Raw genomic sequence first — 23,475 nt, 5'->3', positions numbered from 1 at the left:
GCAAAAACAAAAGTTCTCCAAAATCACTTTCTTTAAAAAAGAGGGAAAAAATGACAGGAAAACTTTTCTTCTTCTTCTTCTTCTTTTTAACTTGTCTTCCGTCAGTAGGTTGTAAGTTGACACCTGAAACTCGCAGGCGTGTACATGAGAGTTTTGTTGTAAAAGTGACGGCCCCTGTTTCGCGGTTGTGTATTTACATGCTGTGAACCTGAGGATGTGTGCATGAGCGTGGACGCAGGGAGGGAGAGAAGACGCTGAGGAGAAAGTTTGATGAGGAAGGACATCTTTGGAAGAATCATCATTTACTCATAGTGTTTTGTGAGTATACTTTTATGTGTTTTTTGTTATTGTAGTTTTTGATTTTGCTCATGAACATCCACAAAACTGTGTTTTTTATTGTGATACAAGTATTTGAATGTAGGATGTTTGAATCTCCTGTGGTACAGATTGAAATTTAACACTAATGCATGTGGTGTCATTTATAGGCGCAAAACACGTTTCATTTACTTTTCAGCCTTTTCCTTCCATTCTTTTTACATTTTTTGCACTTTTTTCACAGTGTGTTAAAACCAAAACAAATTAGCATTTTGTCGTGTAGTCAAAGGAAAATACTCAGAAAGATTTTATCAGTGAATAAAGGAATTTCTTCTGACTCATGTGGTCATGGAGTCAGACCTCATTCAACGAACAGACCGCTATGAGTTGTTCATTGTTTATTTGATTTGTCTGAAAAAAAAAGTAAAAAGAAAAGAAATCAATGGGAGGCTTTTAAATCTTGGTGCAAGAATAGTGTTTTTATTGGGTTTTTACTGGAACTGCAGCGCGTCTCTATACAGCTCGGGGTGAATAAACATCAGCAGGCGATAGACCGTGCCATCCTGTGTTGATATGAAGTTTATTTAGTCTAGAAGCAGCTGAAGAGAAGCCCATGAGGTGAGAGCAGAGCTATAGCTGAAACCTATCCCTCAACCGTGCGGTCGTATCCATTCAATACCTGCTATTCATTCATGAGTTGGGATCCGAAAACACTGTAACTGTAAAGTTATCACTCAAAAAGGTGACGCGTGGATTCGATGTCAAACTCAAAAATATACCAGAATAGTTTCTAGAAGCAGAAACACATTCACTACCTCTCTGCACGGAAGTGTCTCCGTCCTCTTTTTCCCAAAGCAAACACGCCGGCCGTGTAAGGAGACGGATTCTTGCTAACCAGTTGTGAAGTTGGTTGTTTACCAGACACAAGCTTTTGGTTTCCTTCTCTGTTCGAGCTGCGCTGAAGGCCACATGCGCCCAAGCCATCAATCACCCTGTCTTTACATGCACGCGGCACATGTTCAGGTTGTCTACGCCACCTATGCTCCAGGGGGGCCGGTGTGTCATTTTAGTCCTAATAGTCCTAATAGCCGGTTCGACCATGACGACGCTCGTTTTTTTTTTTTTTTTTGCGAAAACACAATTAAAGGCTGTGAAACGCCACTGAAGCGCATCCTTCTTTGGAAGCATTAAAGGGTGTGCAAAGTAAATGAGGTGGAATAGAAATACTGGTGCAGGCACGGACCTGTGCGCGAGTGTGTGCTTGCGCGCCGGAGTGTGCGTTTGCAGACACGGACACTCGGCTCTGCGGGAATATAAAGGCTGCCAGTGTCTGAGAGCTGGGCCAGAGGTTGACCTTTGCCTTCCCTTCCCAGCAGAGCCATCCTGTAGCAGAGGTGCGAATGTTGCACCTGGATGTAATGTTGAAGACAGGGGCTCTCATGCCCTGTTGGTCAACCTGTAAACCAGTCTTAGTCTTGGCAGTCTGTGCCCTCCACATATATATATGTATATATACATATACACCTCTGTCTCTGTCCCACGTCTGCATGATGTGTTTACACAAGATCCTTTTCATGACGCTACCATATTTCTACTACTTCCTCACCTTCCTCTCACACAGCCCGGAGGCCAGAATCCCCTGACATACATACTGTATGTAGGCCACGTCTCTGCCTTGTTTCCTCTGTAATTACGCTGCCAGGGAGCTTTATAAGGCGACTTTATGACAAACTGCTCCTGAGCTTGTAATGATTGTCTTCGGCGCGGAGCTGCAGGTAGTTTAATGCTAACACGCAGGTGGTTTACAGCTACGTAGGAGCTCCAAAACCGCCAGCTGCGATGCTGCGAGTCTGGCTCCCGCACATCTGTCATCCAGGTGTGCATCTCCTTGACTGTCCCATTAGAAGTAACATCTTTGTTAGACGTAAGAATTTTAAAGGCGATGGCAGCGGTGGACGGAGTTCAGTGTTCTGCTTCTCAGTCAGTCAGACTAATGCGGTGGCTGAGGTCGACATATTTCACCATATTTTGGACGGACTGCCGGCAGCTGACAGGTCCTGAATTATGAATCCTGTTAATAATTATTCCCCCAGTGATAAATAAGGCAGGGAATGTGCTGAACAATATACGTGCTGAAGCTGAGCATGTTAGTGCAGATGCTTGACATTAACTTAACATATAAATAAACTCATAGGTGAACCCCGCATGAAATCATATGACAATCATATGACGTGAATAAAGTCTGTTAGGAGATGCTGCAGAAGTCAATCAGTCAATCAATCTTTATTTATATAGCACTTTAAAAACAGCACAACAGACAGATAAAACCAGATTAAAATCATGAAACAGTTAAAACGGTAAAAACAAAAACATCTAAACTGAGCTAAAAACCAAAGAAAAAAAAAGCTTTTTTTGGAGAAAATTTAAAAAGAAGAAGTGAGTCGGCCTGTGTGGAGTACAAAGACGGACCCAGGGGCGTCACTAGGTTTTAAGGACAGGGGTGGCTCAGTATGACTTGAAACACAAGTTCCAAGTCATTGATTGATTAATTCATTCATTGATTAAAACAAAACAATTCAATATAAACACAAACGTTCCCAAATCTGAATAAAAAGGGATCAGAAGGAAGAATAATCTTATATAATCTGACCTTTTACCCCAAGAATCTACAAATTTACAAAGAACTTAAAAAAACTTTACACCATGAAGTGAAGGGAAATGGACAGATTTATGATCATATTTAAGTTTTCATATATAATTACTTATTTAAATTCATATTCTGGCCATTTTATATTGAATTTATAAGCTTTTTTTTACAAAAATAAATAAAACAACACCAAATTATTTAGCGAGGCTTAAGGATATTTTAGGGGGACTTCAGTGAACAGACCCTTCCACAGTTTGAATTGGGGTAACGTTCTCTTGTTTTGTTGGTTCCAGTTAAAAGCTGAGCAGCAGCATTTTAAATCATATGTAGTGGAGAAAGTGACATCTGGCTAAACCCAACGTGAAGTGCACTGCAGTGGCCTAAAGGAGTCGTGATGCAGGGGAAGAAATTCTCAACTTTTACTGCAGCGTATCATCATGCAGGAAGACGCTGTGTTCCTCTATTGTTACAGCCACTAAGTTCAGGCTCAGCTTCCTGACATAAAGTCAATTTTTCTTTTCACCTTGAAGAGAAAAATGTTATTATTACAGTCACTCAGATAACTTTCCACATCTGCTCACTCTTGTTGCTTCACGCTGAAACTTTGAAAGCCAGTTCTCCGGTGACCTTACTGTATACCACGCTGCAGACCCAGTGACCCACTGCTCCGTGTTCGTCTTAATTCCGGCTGATTAGCAGCGAGCATTGCTGGCAGTCTGAGCAAGTCTCTGCATGGGGCTCAGCTTTATGATGGAGACTGCTCTGGGAACAGGACAAATGAGCCATGCAGCGGCACCAGGAGACCAGCTCGGGGCTGTGACTGCACATCTTATTAAACACAAGCTGCCTGCAGTCGGCCTGTTTAATCCCTTTGATTAATGATGATGTGTATTGTTCGGTCGTATGAGGTCTGCAGCAGCCGCTGGAGTTGGTTTCAACATGCGCTGTTGTTTCTGTACATTCACTCCAAAGAACCTGCTGTTGATACCTTTGAAAAACCATTATGTTTCAGGCATTTGTCGTTTTCTTTAAGGATAATTTCATGTTTTTTTTTTTTTAGTCTATTCAAGTTGCACCCTTGAATATTATGATCCCTATAATAATCTATATGCTCTTATTGTGTTCTTTCACGCTAATAAATATTGTGAATATAATTACAAAGCTACGCAAGTTCCTGAGGTTTTCTCTCTCCTCCTATGTATATAACTTAAATGTAAACGTGTAAATGTGTATAGACCTAAGCTTTTATTTGGTCTGCATTTTTAATTTACCAATTTGAGATTAGTTGGGAAAAAAAATGCAGAAAAATTAAACTCTTTTCAAGGCATAACGGAATAAAATTAAACTTTTGACGCTGTATTAGACAATTGTGTTACTTTTGACACATTTTTCTTTTCTTTTTTTCTCATTTCACTTATTTGGCACCTTTTAAGATACGTTGAAGCACAACAATAGTTTGAATGCATGCCTGGGAAACCCCCCAAAACCCTCAGGGGACTTGAAGAGGAGGGCTCCCAGAAATAACAGTTAACCTTTAATTTAAGAAAAGAAACCAAGACAGAAAACAGAAGCAGAGCAGAAGCCAAAACCAAAAAAAAAAAAAGGTTTATTTCTCTTTGCACAAATTAACTTGTCGTCATTGTTAGCTGACACCAAAAAACTTGTACAGGAGAAATTACAACATCTATTGTTGGGTCCTTCAGGCTCCGTCAAGACCAGCTGGAGCTGAATCATGGACGGTGATGTGGGAGCCATGAACGGTGACCTCGACGGTCCTCTGAGCCCGACGCAGCTGACCGGGCTGGGGATGAACTGCCTTCTCTCCCCCAAGTACAGACACTCTGGGCCGGGCCTCGCCAGCCCTCAGGAGTACAGCCAGTGGCTGCCTTACCGGCACGACGCCAGCCTGCTGCCCATGAAGGAAGACCTGGCCCTGTGGCTCAACACCATGTTAGGTGAGACAGTTTAGTTTTCTCTTAACTCCAAAAACCTGTTTTTCAATTCAGTTTGTAAATCCACTGATTAACAAGAAAAGTTTGAGACCGAGTTCAAGAAAAAAAAGAAAAAAGTTGCAGACATTAACCTACTTATTATCCCAAATCCCTGAGATGCTTTTCCATGAAGCGGTTTGAATGGGACTCCAGGTAAAGGGATGTTTCTCCACCACTTAGGTGCATTGTAAAGGAGAACATAAAAGGTCTGCACATGCCAAAACCTGTCGGGGGACGTCTGCAAAGTGACTCAAACTTGATGAATTTCTGACTGATGCTGCAAGAAAAACAAGCTGTCGGCCAGTGAGCGTGATTGATATCAGAGCTGATTGCGACGTGTTAAAGAAAACCGTTTGTTCCTGTGCAAAGCTCGTCTGAAGTACATCCTTCCTGTGGCTGCTGGGTATTTTTAAAGCTCTACATCAAAAAGTGATTTAGGTATTTAGTGCGTTGACTTCCTGTCAAGTTTTCTGAGCAACTTTGTTACAGATTTCTGACGCGTGTTCTGTAGGAATTGTTTATATTTAACTTTAATTTCACTTAATATTGTGTAGCTAGGAGTCACATTGAACAAAGAAAATTGTTGCACCAATTTAAAAACATTACTTCATTTGGTAACACGCAATTTAATTCAATTTTTTCAACTTAAGTTTGCAAGTTAGATTAACACGTCTGCTGCTGATTGATTTGCATCAGATACAGTTAATAAATTGAACCCAGACCTTCTCGCTGGGAGACATCAGTGCTAACCACTGTGCTGCCTCATACAAAGGTCCAGTATCCAAAAGAAGTTGAATTTACGAGCCAAATGTTTTTCTGAACAAGTCAGAAAAAAAACGTCATGACTTTGACTTGAATAAGTATAATAAGTTAATCAGATAAAGTGTAATTTCAAGTCGATGTAATGCACAAAAGTGAGTGAGTGAGTGATGCAAAACATTACATTACTTCAACTACTACACAAATACACTTTTTAGAGCTCAGCTACCAGCTAGCAACCAACAAGAAGACATCAGCTAACTAGCCTAGCTAACGGCACATCAGTGGGGTTTAAGTTAGGCCCACAACACTTCAAGATGTCTGTTTTGAGTTTTTTTGAGTTCCTTTGTGTGTGTGCACCTGTGTCAGTGCCTGTGTCATTGCTATGGGGTGGGGGGTGTCTGGCCTGGTCTAGGTGGGTGCTACATGTCTAAGTTACATCCACATGAATGAATGAATGCCAGGTCCAGAAGTTTCCCAGCAGAACAATGAATTGTCACAAGTTGGTCATAATGTTATTTACTTCTCCTGTCAGTGGTCATAATATTGTGGCTGATCGGTGAAGGGTAACCTTAGTGTGTTTGTGTGTGCGTGTGTGTGTTGTTCTCAGGTGAGGACCTCACGGCCGACTCTCTGGTGGAGCGGCTGGATAACGGCGTCCTCCTGTGTCGCTTGGCTCAGCTGCTGCAGGAGAAGATGATTCACAGCAACAATGGCAAGGTGCTGCAGCAACACAAACACACAACCGTGCATAAGGGCCGGATGACTAAAGCTGTTAGAAAAACACAAAACCAAATAAAAAGCAATTTAATTAGATCATCTGTTCCTTCTCACGTTCGCCTCCTCTTGTGAATCTTCGTGAGTCAAGAATAACGATGAAAGTTGCTGATGATGATTTTTTTTTCTTTCCCCGGGAAAATAAAAACATTCCTGTCCAGCTCACGTCTACATTTTGAGGCCTGAACTTGCTACAGTTGTGTTGTGACAAGATCTAATTCCCGATTTGTCATCCGTAATCGCAACAGAACCATAATGATATAATAAAAGAAGCTGCTCTGTCATTGTGTTTATGTTTCAAACATTATTTTGTCTGTCATCAGTCTGTCATCATTATCCGTAACCTGAATCACTCACTGACACACAGGCCAGCATTAATCTGGTTAATGTGCCAATGTGCAGAAATAAGAGAACATGTTTCCACTGCGGACTCACCGCCTCTATGTGTGTGTGTGTGTGTTGAAAACAGTCGCAGCCCTTTGTGAGGAGAGTGATCCACTGGCGCGCTGACGCAACTTCTGGATCGTTTTTCGCCCGGGACAACGCCGCAAACTTTCTCTACTGGTGTCGAAAGATTGGCATTGATGAGGCGTACCTTTTCGAGTCGGAGGATTTGGGTGAGTTAAGGCTGGAGATTGCATCTCACATTATCGAGTTGGAAGAGCTTTGACCTTGTCAGAAAAGGCCTCAGATGAATAGTGTCAATTAGCACCTGCAGTATCCTACTCACTGAACTCGCATTCGTTTCCAGGTACTTTTTTTTTCCAGCTGTATTTATTCCTTCTTTAATCTTTCTTTTAGTTTTCAGTCTTTGTGATTTTTCACCTCCAACTCTTTGGCTATGTCTGAACACTACAGAGGCCCCCGAGGGTCAAAACACAACGACATTTCAGATTATGGAAACGTTAGGGACAACGCTTCTGCTAGAATATAAACCGATGTGATTGGTTGTTTCGCTGCCAGTCCAGAAAGGACAAAACAAGAGTGTAGTCATTTCCTGTTTCTGCTCAGCTGTGTCCGCGCAAGGATTACTGATTACTTGATTTTAAAAGTACCTTTATTAGTTACATTCAGCAACGTAATGACAACCGGTTTTGCCAATACTCACTTTATTGGAAGTGTATTTTTGACAGTTTTAACTTGAAAAAATACTGATTTTTATTGGCTTTTCTTGTAAATATATGACTGTGGTCAAAGTCAATGTCTCTGTCTCTACTGGTGAGGCAGCGTTTACAGATATGATCCCATTGGAACCCGTCCAGTTTGCTGCTTCCATGCTCACTGGTTATGTTTCATATCTCGTATCGTCTTTACACACATACACGTAGGTGAGGTTCATAGAACTTAAAATCTGTAGCGGTTCAGAGAAAGACGACCATAATTCATTCATCCTCATTCAATACAAGAGTGTGCAAAAAAGAAACAAAAACACATATTTGAGTTTTGACAAAAAAAAGAATGAGACAAATGTTTGAATTTAAAAACAAATCTTGATCTTAAACTAACTATTGAGTTGTTTAAGCTTTCTATTCTGATTCAACTAAAGCTCCTCCATTAGTCACCACTCCCTGTTCTGATGTATTTTCTAAGCTTATAAGATAAACAATCCTCCATTTTTGGCATCTGGTCAGAGATAAAATAAACAGACTGCAAGTGTTCACGCGTCATTTGCACGATCCTGACTCAGTTTGTGAATATAGAGGTTGCGCAAGTTGTATTTAAACAGGAAATAAACAAATTCAGCGACTCTGATTATAAAAATGATCATTTATAGCTCGAACCAATGGACAAATGTTATTGAATAATAAAATGTTACCATTATTTCTGCCTCCTCTCATCTGTATGTACACACACAAGGATGGTTTAGTTTAGTTCGTTCTTTAGGCAACAACTGTTCTCCCTCCACACAAAATAAAATACATACAATTCAACTAAAATAAAATCCCATAAAATCGTAATCCATACTTTAAATGACACTCTTATGTAATACAGTAGTACAGTATCATACTGAATAATGTGCAAAAAAAAAAAAAAATTATGATCCACAATTACTCCAGATTATTTTAAGCTTTCTACTCTTAGTCTCTGGTATTGTGCTCGGTAAGGTGTTACAAACTGATGTACAGTACCGGGCAAAAGTTTTAAGGTGTGGAGAAACTGCTGTAACTAAAGAATGCATCAATATTTGGTGTTGCTACCTTTTGCCTTCAAACAGCATCAGTCATTATAGATAAACTTGAACGAAGTCAGGGATATTGTAGGATTGTAGCCTCAGTGATCGGGCCAAGGAAATGTAGCGCAGCAGATGAAAAACACATCGAGCTTATTTCCCTTTGAAATCAGAAGATGTCCAGCAGAGACATCAGCTCAGAACTGACAGAAACCAGTGGCACCCAGGTTCACCATCTACTGTCTGGAGAAGTCTGGACACAAGTGGTCTTCATGGAAGAATTGCAGCCAAAAATCCATCCCTCTGACATGGAAACAAGACCTAGAGACTCAACTATGTATGAAAACTTAGGAACTGGGTGTCAGAAAAATGTAGCAGAAGTCAGTTTGTTCACTGAAGAGCTGGAGAGAACTATAATAATGAGTGTCTGCAGGCAACAGTGAAGCATGGTGGAGGCTCCTGGAAAGTTTGGGGCTGCATTTCTGCAAATGGAGCTGGAGATTTGGTCAGAATTACAGACAGATACTTATACATCATCAGTACCATCAGGGAGGAGGATGATTGGCCCCACATTTATTCTGCAGCTGGACAAACATCCAGCCTAGGTCATTAGGAACTATCTTCAAAGTAAAGAAGAACAAGAAGTCCTAAGAGTGATGGCTGTTTAGCTGTTAGGGCCACAACTCAGTTATTTTACTGAAAAAAATGCAGTTAATCTCCTAAATGTAATCACACTTTGCAAAACGTTTGACACCCATCCATGTTCAGTCAATTCAGTTTTATTTATATAGCATCGATAACAATTCAGAACCCAGGTCCTGTGGTTTCGGGGGGTTTGAAGCATATTCCAACTAACTTGGAGGGACTGATAGAGGATTTAAACCAGTCAACCGGTCCCAAAGCTGGTTCACAGATGCGCCAATTTAACCCATTTAAGTTCACCCGAGCAAGGGGGTGGGATTGCGGTATTCAGGTGCTTGCTCTAGACACATAGGCTATAAATTTACTTAGATTTAAAAGTAGTCTTTATCAAAGCAACCATTTTATTCTTTCAGTCAGAGATGAACTGAACTGAATTGATCAAACAGTTTCTCTGCATTCAGATTCTCTGTAGGTTTTCTCACTAATACCTTATATTGTGTATGATTGTATGTATGCGTCTGAGCTTAAACATTTCTGTGTCATCTCCTCCATGCACCTGGGCATGTCTGTGCAAGGCTGCAGATGCGTGAGAATGATAATGTGCAGACGGACTAACCTACTTCACTTGACTAATTGAGCGATGGGGAGAGCCCAACTTACTGTAGCTTCACAGCCTCAGATGATGTTACCTCATCCTCTTGTCTGGTGGAGTTCTGCTTAAATACAATTAATTATTTTTGTTTCTTTTGTAGTTTTGCAGGTTTTTATTCTCAACAATGTGCTTGTGATCCTGAGAACGCTAGAATTTTCTGAGAATGCACAGAGAGAAGACTGTTGATGTTGCTTTCCTGCCCTCATGCCCTCAGCTGCATATCCATAGCCCACAGGAATTCCTACTCATCTTCAAAGATAGTGATGCACAATAGAGGCGAGCTCCTCCCGATACGCGGCGTCTCTGCTCGGGCCGCGCGCTCCGTCACATTTTCATCTTGACAGGAGTTTATCTCCGGAAACATCTCTTCCTTTTTCAGATGAATGACTTTTTTTCATTGCTGCCCCCTTCCTTTCTCTTTGTCTGTGCATGTGCCGCGTGAAGTCCTCCACAAGCAGCCTCGGGAGGTGTGCCTGTGTTTGATGGAGCTGGGCCGGATTGCAGCCAGGTAACTAGGACTGAATTAATAAATAAAAGCCATCTGTGGTACAGATCACAACTAAAAAAAATTTTAAAAAAGATATTTTTTATGGGTTACAATTTTCATCTAACCCCTCAGGTGGTATATGAACTTGTTGGTTTTATTTTACACTGGATGTTATGCAACACAAAAAACACATATATCAGGATTGGCACAGTGGCAATAGGGGGCGTGGCCTATTGTGTACAAGAGCCTTAGATTGGAATATATATATATGAACGTGTGTATTATTTGAATATCTTACTATTGAATGCGAAATGATAATAATCATGTATATTTATAAGTAGCACTAGTTTAATATAGAACAGATACAGTAGGTAGGGGGTCTCTACTTCGTCTCTCCATCAGTTTGGGGTCCTTGGCCAGAAATATGTTAACGTTTTGTTTTTTATTTCGATCATTTATATCCAAAAACGCTAAAGAAAGACATGCAGAGTTTCTTGAAGACGTTCTGAAGGACTGGTGGAGGAGTTGGGGTTTAATGGGAACATCTGTGGGTGTTACCCAGTCAGACACTAGCGAGACTCGAGTCTGTTAACGACTAGATACTAACCCGTAGTTGGAGGACGCCGTTTGACCCTGTCCTCTTTCTCCAGTGAGTGGTTCTCTAACTGCTCATTATCACTCAGAGGCTCCAAACTAAAACTTCTCGGGGACAGAAGTTTAAGACTATAATATAGTTAATGATGTTCAGCGCAGCGAGGAATGTGCATATGTGTACAAAACAAAACAAAACAGCCCATCCACCGACGCATGACTCAACAGAGGAGAGTCAGCTCAGTCAGGAAGCGATTCATCTGAATCCACCTACACCTGAAGGACGGAGGACGCTCCTTTGACGTCCACGTTTTAGCCAGAGGAGACAGATGGTTTGAAAGAGGAGTAAAAAAAAAAGACGTCTGAGCCACATTTGGAGAATCCGTCTCCGAACAGAGGAGGTGGAAGTGAGGTATAATCTGCCAGTCAAGCTACAAACACAGTCTGAACATTGGTCTCCAAGAAGTTTCACATCCATTTACACATTGAGACTAGAGACTCTGATTCATAAAAGGTCTTGAGAGTTTTATTCCTTGGAGAAGGAGGACAGGGTCAAACAGTCTCCTCTGGCTACAGGTAAGTATCTAGTCCAGTTTCCCTAAACCACCGATGTTCCTGTTTAAACCCAACTCCGGACGTCTTTCTCTTTGTCTGTTTGTATTTAACCTCCTGAGACCCGGGCTTTTCTACTGGTTGTGCATTTTTAATTTCTCCACAGTATTTTGGATCAGTAGGACCTAAGAAATATAAAAACTAAGCATCATCTTTCAACAGGAAGTAATAGTTTTTTTTTAAAAAAAAAACAAACAAAAAAAATGTCCTCATATGTGGACACTGGGATTATTTCACTATTTATATTATAGTAAAGTCACTCAATGTGTGACAAAATATAAAACTGTTTATTTTAATACCTGAACATGGCTGAGCAACGTCCTCAAATGGGTACTTGCTAATTAGCAACGTTGTAGCTCGTTGCTATTGATAAAATTTGTTAAATTTGTGACTCGTATTAAACTAGATACGTTAATAAGCATAAATAAATAAGTTTTAACTATAGAATCTGATGTCTCGTCCACTTTTGTCCTTTGATCGTCTGTAGAATGATTGAGATGAAAATCCCCACTATGATGTTTTTACTGACTAGTGTATTGACCCTACCACTAGGTGGCAGAATGAAGCGTCCACTAACGAGGACAATGGGCTTAAATGAAGCAGAATAAGCTGCAATAAAATCTAAAATTTAATGTCCCCATATGAGGACGCAGGGTCTCAGGAGGTTATTGACATTAATCATTTACCTCATTTAAGGTCATTTTATATATAAACCTTTTAGGTTTTTGACCTCACCTGCACATTTCCAATAATTTCCTCTCTACCAAGCAGGATGTGCACATGCACTTTTGTGTTTTCACTCTGAACTGCAACATGTCACTTTCACATGACTCATATTACGTGTGGGAATCACTATATATAATATATTTGTGATAAACTTTCTAGGTACGGAGTGGAGCCACCAGGGCTGGTGAAGCTGGAGAGGGAGATAGAGAGGGAAGAGTTGGGGTGCCTGACTCCATCGTCCCCTCTCTGCTTTTTCCCTCCTACACCCTCGCATCCACAATCACAGTCCTCCCTGCCGCCCTCCCCCTCTCCCCCGTCTCCTCCGCCAGCTCCCCTCACTCCCGTCGCATCCCGTCTGTCTGAGCCCCTCGCCGCCTCCCTCGCCTCTGATCTTCCATCAGCCACAACAAACCCGTCGCCCACATGTCCTCCCCCTCCCCAGTCCTCCCTCTCAGCCTCTAACCCCTGCACGGCCGCGGCTTCCACACAAACACCTTTGTTCTCTCCATCCCGCGCCAACGCATCTGCTTCGCCTCCGCCGTCGACCCTGGCGCCCCCCGCCCCGGTAAACAACCACACTCCCGCAGCTGCACCTCCCATCGCCTCCCCACCTGCAGCCCCGACTCCTCGCTCGTCCAACAAGTCCACAAAACGCAGGAGCACGGGCACCAGCAACCTTCTGGATGACATTGTACGTATTTTATTTCCAGTGAAATTGCATATTGCATCTCTACGTTTGATTTTGAGGATTCGTTTTATTATTGAACAGCTACAGTGCTCTCAGCTGATCCAGGATGTTAATAAACTTCAAACTCCAAGGTTCTAATAGAAAATATTCCAAATTTTGAGTGTTTGTTTTGAAAAACTTTGAATGCCATCACAAACATTGCCATATAAAGGGTTAAAAGTCAGAAAATAATCAAACTTTTGGTATCTCTGATTAGTGCTGAAGTGGATTAAAAGATTTATGTAATTAACACACTATTTTTAGGACGTTTTTGAAGAGGGCACTTTTGTCCCTTAATGGTAACAACGTAACAATTTAGGTGTAAAAATGAAGTACTATGGGATTTGAGTGACTTGGTTAGAAGAACATCTACACATGCACAAGAATTTGGCAACTGTTAGTGAGCAGAATTATTATGACACCAAATGAAAAACCCACTTTTATTAGTGACCAGTATAGACTCTGTTTTCCTTCAGTGTAAGTCTCCTGTTTAACCTCCTGAGACCCGGCGTCCTCATACGGGGACATTAGGTTTTAGGTTTGTTGCAGCTTCTTATTCTGCTTTATTTAGACCTGTTGTCCTCATAAAGAGACACTTTGGTCTGCCATGTACTGGTATCGAAGGGTCAGTACACTTGTTTATCTATTCTTATTAACTTTTCTAGTTTGTTATGACATGAAACTTTAACAAATTCACAAGTACTAGTTTGGTTCACATTGGTAATATATAGTGAAATAATCCCTGTGTTCACCCAATTTTTTTTTAAATCTACTCCCAGTTTAAAGATGATGCTTATTTTTTATATTTCTTAAATTTTACAAATCCCAAATACCTAAAGATGTTAATCTAATCTTAAAGAAATGAAGATGCATTCCAAACAAAAGCCTGTGTAGTTACTCTTTTATCTTTAAGACTTTTACTGACTAGCCATGCAGTGGAGTACTTGGATCCATGAGATGGAGCATAAAAGTCCTGCATAAAAGTCATGGACTTCTTGAAAGAATCAGACTTGTTCCTGTACCACTGCTTGAAGTTGAGTTGATTTTGAGTCCATCTTCAACCTTCTTAAGTAATAAAACCAGCCCATACCAGTGCCCCACCTCTACCTCGCTACCATGTGAGCTGAAGTGGAGCTGTGGGACCGTCCACCTGCTCCATCAAGAGTTACTTTCATCTCATCAGTCCATAAAACCTTTGAAAAATCAGATATAGATATGTCTCAGCCCAGTCCTGAAATTTCACCTCATGCACAGTAGCTCTGAACTCCTTCACGTTTTATTCTTTGTTTGCAGTTATTTTTTTACATACTTTTTTAAATACTCACTAATAATTGTCGTATTCTGAACTCAGTCCTTTCTGTTTGAATCTGTTCCAGGTGAAAAACATCATTGAGAACCCCCCCTGCAGCTGCCCCACCAGGTTCCTTGTTGAGAAACAACCTAAAGGCTGCTACCGTGTGGGAGATAAGGTCCTGTATATACGGGTGAGTTTACTCCGGCTCGTTCTTTCGCACACACATGATTATCTTTATTTGATGCTACTAATAATAAACCACACAGTATCGCCTGAACTTCACTCCACATCATAAAGGTTTCACATAACTGATTGATGTTTGGTTGGGTTTGTATCCCCACTTCATCCAAGTAGATGTTTCAAGCATCTATTCTGCTCTTTTACACTTTTTGTATTTGGACTCATCACCTACTTACATTTAGTTCAACCACTTAATTTAAGCCTTCCATTTCTATTATTTTTCCCTACTTGTTCTATTTGTCTCATTTTATTTTATTTTATTTTATTTTATTTTATTTTATTTTATTTTATTTTATTTTATTTTATAAAATAAAATAAAATAAAATAAAATAAAATACATTTGTGAAGGATCAAATTAAATTAAATTAAATTAAATTAAATTGATTTTCCCATTTGTTGATGTTATAAAATAAAATAAAATAAAATAAAATAAAATAAAATAAAATAAAAAAAAATAAATAAAATTGTGAAGGATTTAATTAAATAGATTTTTCCCTCCTTCTCATATTTGTCCATTTATATTAGTCAACTTTATTTCAACTATAAGACAACCTGTGCTGTTGCTGATGTTGATGCTATATAGATAAAATAAATAAATAAATAAATAAAATTGTGGAGGATTAAATTAAATTAAATTAAATTAAATTAAATTGGATGTGTTTCACACCACAACATTACAAGCAAACCAGTAAAGTATTTGTTTTATAACATAAATACATTCAACTTTTTAGCATTACAGTTTTAATGGTTAATGACGACGCACATTGTCACAACTTGTAAATTATAAATCATCCGGTGAATGCGTCATAGGTGCTACAACACATATTAAGACGCGAGGTTATTAATCAACATTTGAGTCGAACCAACAAGTGCAGCGGGACTCATCTGCAGTCACTCGTGATGAAGACGTCGGTTTCCTTTCAGCCTCCCTGAGTCATGCTCCGCCCGTGTTGTGCGTCTGTACCGGGGCTCAAGGAAGGGGAGGCTGGGTTGCCTAGCAACCAGTGGTCGGGATAAGACTAGGCTGACAATGGTTGTATTCAGAATGTAGACCTTCGACGAGGAGTTGAAACCTGGAGGAGAAAAAAACAAAAAAAAAAAAAAAAAACACGTCTCTTTCAGGATTATTCTGTGCAGATATGACCCTGGTGTGCTGTCTAAATGGCAGCCCACTCGGGAGTCTCTCTCTCTCTCTCTCTACAGTGGGAGGGGAGGGTTTTTACTTTACTGTCTCTATAGATCCTTCCCTTCAGTGTGTGTTTGGAGAACAATGTCTGAGAACTAAATGTTCTTCAAATGTGGAAAAAAAGGGTATTTTCTAAGCACAATTTCAATATCTGTGAACAGTAAAAGATGTTTTCAGGATAAACCATCACCTGAATGACTGAGAACCTTCACAGATTACGATGAACTACGTCACCTACACTGATCACAGGGCGTTAAACATAAAAGTAGTTCTAGTTTGACCCGTGGCATGAATTGGCACCAAAAACCCCCTAACCTCTCTATCGGGCCCTACACAGGATTTACACCATTTTGTAGTGTTGTCTGAAGTCTAAGTGATCAAATTCTGCTACTCTTTGCCTTGATAATCATGTGAGATATAACCAGGTGTGTGGAGCCTTTGTGTGTGAAGTTGACTGAGGTCGAACAGTTTGATGAACACAGGTCTTAGTATTTGAGTTCGTCTTAACAGCAGAATATAACCATTTTCGTTATCTTTAATAAATAATCGATGAAGAAAAGAGTCCAGAAGCTCTGCGAGTGCTTTATTTCTTGAGCCGTGAGTCGCCTCCACCAAACCTTCAGTGCCCCTTTCGAAAGGTTCAAGATCACTCTATTGATCCCCACAGGGAAACTGTTTAGGCTGCCTCCACATGTAAATTATAATGGGACAACCAGGGGAGCCGCGGCAGTTCTGACACGTAATGATGCGTCAGCAGTGACGTCGTTAACTGCGCGTCACACGATGATGATACGTGTTGGGACTGAGCTCATTATACGGCGAAGTCCTACACAGGGAGTAGAGGTTAGAGGAGTGAGTGGACGATTTCAGGGTTTCAGACACAGGGACACAGGCTCGCTGCAGGATTCTCAAATGTCTTTTCAGACGATTTGAATTGTTATTAATACTGAATGAATATATCTAAATAAATAGATGAGGGGTCAAAATCCAGGACGTCCAGAGGGTCTAATCAAGGGTTGTCAAACATAAGGCCCGCGGACCAAAACCGGCCCACCAGAGGATCCAATCTGGTCCGCTGGATGAATTTGCATAAATTACACTGAAGATATCAGCTGAAAATTTTCGATAAAATAAGAAATTGCACTTGCACCTCTCAAGAAATTTACAGTTGTTCATTAGCCTACATGTAGCTGCACTTTTTTGTACTAAAGAACCCTGATCTAATCTGTCCCATGGCACCAATTTACAAAAAAAATCCTATTCTGTACTTTTTCTTCAATAAAATAAAACTGCTATTCCTAATTTATCCACTGTTTTAGTCAGAGCACGGACAGAACACAACACCCAGATCTAAACAGGAGAAAGCAACGTGCTGCAATTACACGTATTTTTCTTAAGAAATTTAAGACATCATTTTATGACTTTGTAAGAAAATAAGGTGTTACAGCTGCAGGGAACTACAGTGCAAAATACAAAAGAAACTATATATAAAAATATTTACATGTTACATCAGGTTTAAAGTAGCTCAACCAGCACTATTATAACTAATACAAATAACTACAGTTAACTAGTGTTAATGGAAAAGAGATTAGTAAACTGGTAAATTTCAAAATGCTTCGTTATTCTTTGCACCAAAACAAAGGGAAACATGTGGAGTTATTTCCAACATATTATGCTGTTATAAATTGTATGTGTACCCTGAACTGAAACGAATGAGACACTCTCTGCCAACGCTCTTTTAAACTCCTAATCAAAGCTGTCAGCGTCTACATTTGCTGCATTCTGACCGGTCGACAGAAATCATACTTTTACTGCCCATTTAGGAGATAATGTCCCCCTTTGAGTTGGGAGAACACCTGTTCCTCTGTGGTGAACCTGTCAGTAACACGGGGGCACGTGTTTGAACCACATCACGGAAACCCGAGGGCAGTAAAGACGCCGTCGCCGAAGCACGTCGCTTGTCTGTTTTTAAATTTACGCACGTGAAGGTTTTGCCACGCAGACACAACGTCTATAACCATAACTCTGCATCCAGCTTCCAGCTTTCTGCTGTAGTTAGTAGTTTGTAGCATGCAATACTTCCTTCCCCCCTCTCCCCTGACAACCGAGCACACCTCAGCTGTTTGAGTCCATCGACCCCAGCGCCATCCATTACCTTAGAGCTCCTAGCTGCCTACATGTGTGCAGGGAAACACGCCGTAAACCTCAATTACCATATACCAGGAGCAGCCCTGCGCCGCTCCTAGGAGAGAGCTCCATTCAACGCGTGCAGACCTTTTTAAAGAGCAGATACTATTGATTACCGGGACAAAGTCATTAGCGAGGGGTTTAATCAGACAGCTTGTTAATGAGCGGCTGAGCATGACCGCCCCTCCTCAATTTAAACTCTCCAACCTCCCCCCAAACACCACCACCACCACCACCTCCCAGTCCCTATTCCCTCTGGAGACTATTCAATCACTGCGGCCCTGGAGTGCTTTGCCATTCTTCGGTGTTAAAAAAGAGGAAGGCTTTCCTTTCTTCTCTGCGCCCAATTAGGCTCTCGTTCGGCTTTTTAGCAGCGACGCTGTTTCACTGTGTCAGTGGACGGAAAAGCCATTGAGACACCTCACGATATCATGCCACATCAGCTCCGTGTTTACTGCGTTATTTAAAATGAAACATAAAAGGTTTATTTTTATTTATTTATTTTTTGATACATGTGATCAAAATGAGGACGATGAAATAATTGTTTGGCTTTTTAAAAGAAAACACTTCCATCGTCTCTCAAGTGGCCTTGAGCGAGACATTAACTCAATAGAGACTCTGTGCTCTTTGTTCTGACGCTGACCCTGACCTCTGACCTTACAGTGGAGTAATAGTGGTGGTGGTTTCTTAACAATCTGCACGGCTACGTGGACACTCAGACACTCAAACATCATCATGCTAACCAGTGACTCCCAAACTGATGGAGAGGTTAAGCAGAAACCCCCTATCTACCTACTATATGTGTTCTATGTTAAACTCAGCCGAGTGAGTATATATTGATTCAATTTTAACTTTAAATACAGCTAAATGTTGTAGGAACAGTTAATTACAAGCCTTCTGATGGCGTTCCTAAATTAGCAAGTTGTCTGACCCTGATGACACAACTTCTAAACTCGGATGAATGGATGTTGATGTTAGCGAGCTGCACTGTTAGCGTCTCTTCTGCTAATTTTGCAGCGGATTTCACCCGGGGACTGAATAAACTCTCGGCCAATTGCAGTGTGTAATATGCAGCCTTGTGATTGGCTCAGCAGCGATGGCAGGGGCGGGGCCTACTGTGTGCAGGAAGCTTAGATGTGCTGACTGAACGATAACGTCTTCGGCCTCCATTTATAAAATATGTTGGATTCGTGTTAATATGTATTTAAGGAAATTTAAATTTGTGTAAGTAATGTCTAATCAACCAAAGATTTTGCAACCCTCTCCTGCAGTACGAATAATTAAAATCCATGATCAGGGAACTGTGAACGACATGAATGTGGCAAATCTGATGAAAACTGGAAAAACCAAAGTCATCAACACATAAAATTAGAGCCAAGCTTAGATTAAAAACTGACCCTTAAATGGGAACAGAAAGGCTATAAAAAATATAGATAAATGATAAAAATATGTATATAGTGATTTTCAGAAATTGCAGTCCAATCAATGTCTGGTCCCATGGGCGTCTAATAATGTGACATTAATCAGGAATTAAAAAAAAACAATAAAAATCTGTCGTGCAAGCGAACCTGAGTGCAGCAGGAGAAAACTGAACAAAGATAACCAGCACGTTACACTCCACCCGTCAGTGTGTCTGACATCTACACTGTAAATTAAAGCACGTTCAAACAGCACGATGTGGCTAAAGCCTGCCTCCTACTGGCCAGTGCTCACACGACTCCTCTTCCCTGAGCCCTGAGTGCACTCATGCATCTTTCATCAGGAGGAAAGAGGAGGGAGGGCGGGGGAGAGGGGGGATCAATGGAGCTGCCATGAAGGACACATGGGAATCCGGGCGGTGGTTTTATGGGGTTGCAGACGTAGCACACTTTGTACAGAGACCTGGAGGAGGAAGGAGGGTGGAGGAGGAGGAGGAGGAGGAGGGGGGCAGAAAGAAATAAAGGCGTCTGCCTGACAAAGAGGCCTAATGTGGAATATTGTTCTGCAGAAAGACGCTGACTTGGGTGTTTTCTCAGATGATCAGGTTGGAGCGTCGGCTGGAAACGTACGTCTGATGTATAAGAATCATATCATGTAATTAGCTGTTATTTAATGGGGGGGCGGGTCATTATATACATTTATTTTATTTTAAGACAGTGATTAGATTTTTTGTGAATGAAGATCGGTCAGATTGACATTTCCTCCCTCATCTGACGGGGGAAAGAGGTTTACTCGGGATTCAGGATGTCAGACTTGACCCCTGTCAACCTCGACATTTTAATCTGCAGGATGACAGCTGAGGCGGACCACGTCTGGAGGCCCCCCCCCGCCCCTCAGTCCCCCCCCCCAGTCCACCCCTAGAGCGTGTTGGGTCTGCGCCCGCACCATTGATTTATTCTTTTTCTCTATTATTATCCCACACACATGTGACACACGCGCCCCATCCCCACATTAGGCCCGCTTGTATTATCACACCCTTAATGGCTCCATAATGAAGGGTTTATTGGCGATAAGGCAGGAAGGGAAGGGGGGTGGGGGGTTAGTGGAGGTAGGGGGCGCTGACAGAACAACGGATAGCTCTGCAAGGCCTCCTGGGAATGTGCGTGTCTGCTGGGAGTTCAGGGTCTCCGCTGAACTCATCTCAATTTTCTCCTTCTCCTTTTAATTTATTTATTTATTTATTTATTTATTTATTTATTTTCCTTCTTCCAGGCTTCGTATTGTGGCAGCAGTTGCCATGGCAGCAGTTCATCTGGAAAGACGACTGTCTGTGAATGATGCAACAAACCTCACTACTGAGACTAGTGTTAACAAATAGTAGTAGAGTGTTTTTTTTGTGTGTTGTAGTTTGTTTGTGTGTTTTGCTTTTTCAGTAGTCATCGTATTTAAGATGCCGCTTATTAGTGTCATTAGCAGGTTTGTGTTGTAGGTCAGTGTGTGTGCTCATATGTGGATTAGCATTGTGTGTGTGTGTGTGTGTGTGTGTTTGCTCAGCTGGTGCCGTTTCATTTGGTTTAATGAGATTTTTGCTGTGTGAGGAATCATTTGCCTTTCAGAGGAGGAGCTGCACACGCACAAGATGCTTGTTAATATTATAGCGTGTGTGTGTGTGTGTGTGTGCTTCCACGCTCTCCTCCCCCTTTGCTGACGCTCTCCTCCCTCTCGCCTCCCCCTTTGCAGATGCTGAATGAGCGTCACGTGATGGTGCGCGTGGGCGGCGGGTGGGAGACCTTCATGGGCTACCTGCAGAAGCACGACCCCTGCAGAGGAGGAGGAGGCGGAGGAGGAGGAGGAGGAGGAGGAGGAGGTGGGAGGACGGCGGGCAGGTCCGAGGCCAGGGTCTGTCGGGACAGAGCGAAGGCGCCCAGCTTGAACATCTCGCCTGACAGCTACATGGTGGTCGGAGCCCATTACAGAGGCAAGAAGTAGAACCTCAGACTGCGTCAGCGTGACCACTCACTTACTGGAACAAACTATCAGGGAGAGAATCATAGATCTGGTCATTTTAGCCGAAGTTTATAAGGAAATCCTGCTTTTATTTGCATAACTCGTTGTCCGACCCACAATAACAGGTGTCTTCAATGTTTTTCACACTGATGGAGAGATTAAGTAGGGACCCCCGACCTACTGTATGTGTTCTGTACATTATTATTTTCATTTTGCATCGGGTGCTGGTAACGTCTTCTGCCTCCATTCATCCCTTCACTGTAATATGTTGCATTCAATGGGAAAATTAGAATAGAAAAAAGGCTAATCAACCAAAAATTTTGTGCAGTACCTTCGCTGACCCCCTAGGGGTCACTATAAAGCTACACCAATCAGGCATAACATTATGACCACCTTCCTAATATTGTGTAGGTGGGTCTGAGGGGGGCCTACAGTTTGGGACCTAGTGAATTTGGAGGCCAGGTCAACACCGTTTTTGTGTCATTGCTATGGGGGGTGTCTGGTCTGGTCTGGTCTAGGTGGGTGCTACATGTTTAAATAACATCCATATGAATGAACACCAGGTCCAAACGTTTCCCAGCAGAACACTGAATTGTCACAAGATGGTTTAAATGTTGTTTACTTCTCCTGTCAGTGGTCATAATGTTGTGGCTGATCGGGATAAGGCATCATTAACAATCCAGAACGTCTCAAGATTGACTGAAACACAATTAGTAGACAAATACTAGAATCACTGCTTCTCTCTGTTACGCAATGTTTGAGTTTCCTGAGTGCTGCCGAACACTTTTTAGCTGTGAGAAATTATAAAGAAACAGTCCATTACTTTCAAACACATGATGTCTCCTGATCTGTACTGTTTTATATTCTGTGTGTTATCAAGGGACTGTAGCTTGAACTGAGCTTTTTTTTTGTTTTTGAATATATTTGGATACTGTCAAGATTAAATGAGAGAAAATAAATGCTAAATTACAGTTTCTGACATTTTGTGTTACTGTTAAATGTCTCGTCTTCTACTATGTTGCACTGTACAGGCTTGTAGCAAGGATTTGAGCACATCAGGGGGGAAAAAAGGAGCAAAGACAGGAAGCATCAAGTCCTCCCTCTAGGTGGCACCATGGCCTCGTACTTGTGTGGAGGAGGACGGATGCTGTCGTCACTGCTGCTGCTGCTGCTGCTGGGATCACATTTTAGTTGGACTGAGAGCATGTTTGCACATATTTCACATATCCAAAAAAGGGTTAAAGAAAACTTAAACTCTACTCAGTGACCTGACTAAATTGTGCAACAAACTCCTTTAACTCTCAGACAATCTTAGGGACATTTTTTTTGTCCATTTGGGCAAAATTTTCTTCTTCATTTTGACTGTGTTAGTGCAAATTGTAAAATTCCAATAAAAATGAATTCTTATAAGTCAACAGAACACTGTTCAAAACAGTAAAACAACCATAATAACAACAAACACTCTCTTGTAACTTTAACAGACTAAAACCTCCATGACCAAAAACTGTTATAAGCTTAGACAGATTAAAAACATTTTTCAGATTTTTTTTTTGCATAAATCTTTTAAACCACTTCAGCACTTTATAAAACGACCAAAACTTCCATCATTTTGAGGAATTTTAACTTTTTAAATTCCAGTTCTATCACTTGAAGTCACTGTTGTTATTATGAAAAAACATGAAAAATTTGCTATTTCCTATAAAACTAATGTTGGGGCATTTTCTTTTTTTGTTTTCTTTTCAGATCAGTCTTGGCTACGTTCAAAATTATCTAAAACATTGACTTGATTGCATGATTAGTTTTTGTGTAGCATCAGATTTAAAATGTACTTCCCTCTTGTGACCTTAGCAGATAAAAAAGTCCCATTGACTTCCACTATAACTACATTTTTTGATCTCTCAGCCACAGCACAATAAAATCATCCATTCTGGGATGTTAGAGTTTCATTTAGGAGAAAATTTGTCATTTTTAGTGTTTAACACTAAATTCAGCCATTTCCTCGACATAGGGTCTATGAATAAAACTTGTGTTATGTCATTCGTTTTT

General features: G+C 41.1%; 1 protein-coding gene across 1 annotated transcript; it reads left to right on the top strand.

Annotated features, from left to right (window-relative positions):
• Positions 1-216: 216 nt before the first annotated feature.
• Positions 217-21,849, top strand: gas2b (growth arrest-specific 2b). Its single transcript, XM_047581084.1, has 8 exons — positions 217-318; positions 4,666-4,917; positions 6,323-6,432; positions 6,959-7,106; positions 10,398-10,461; positions 12,529-13,060; positions 14,473-14,580; positions 21,163-21,849. The coding sequence occupies exons 2-8, from the start codon at positions 4,695-4,697 to the stop codon at positions 21,409-21,411; spliced, it is 1,434 nt and encodes a 477-aa protein (XP_047437040.1). The 5' UTR covers positions 217-318; positions 4,666-4,694; the 3' UTR covers positions 21,412-21,849.
• Positions 21,850-23,475: the final 1,626 nt, after the last annotated feature.

This window comes from Mugil cephalus, chromosome 3 (genome assembly GCF_022458985.1).
Source record: "Mugil cephalus isolate CIBA_MC_2020 chromosome 3, CIBA_Mcephalus_1.1, whole genome shotgun sequence".
Lineage (NCBI taxonomy): Eukaryota > Metazoa > Chordata > Actinopteri > Mugiliformes > Mugilidae > Mugil > Mugil cephalus.
This window is presented reverse-complemented; position numbering and strand designations above follow the sequence as displayed.

What these genes read in the sequence shown, in the direction of transcription:
- gas2b (XM_047581084.1), top strand. Translation starts at nt 4,695, where the DNA reads ATGGACGGTGATGTGGGAGCCATGAACGGTGACCTCGACGGTCCTCTG. An exon ending in CTGGGCCGGATTGCAGCCAG is followed by an intron (nt 10,462 to 12,528) that starts GTAACTAGGACT and finishes TAAACTTTCTAG; the next exon opens with GTACGGAGTGGAGCCACCAG. An exon ending in GCAACCTTCTGGATGACATT is followed by an intron (nt 13,061 to 14,472) that starts GTACGTATTTTA and finishes AATCTGTTCCAG; the next exon opens with GTGAAAAACATCATTGAGAA.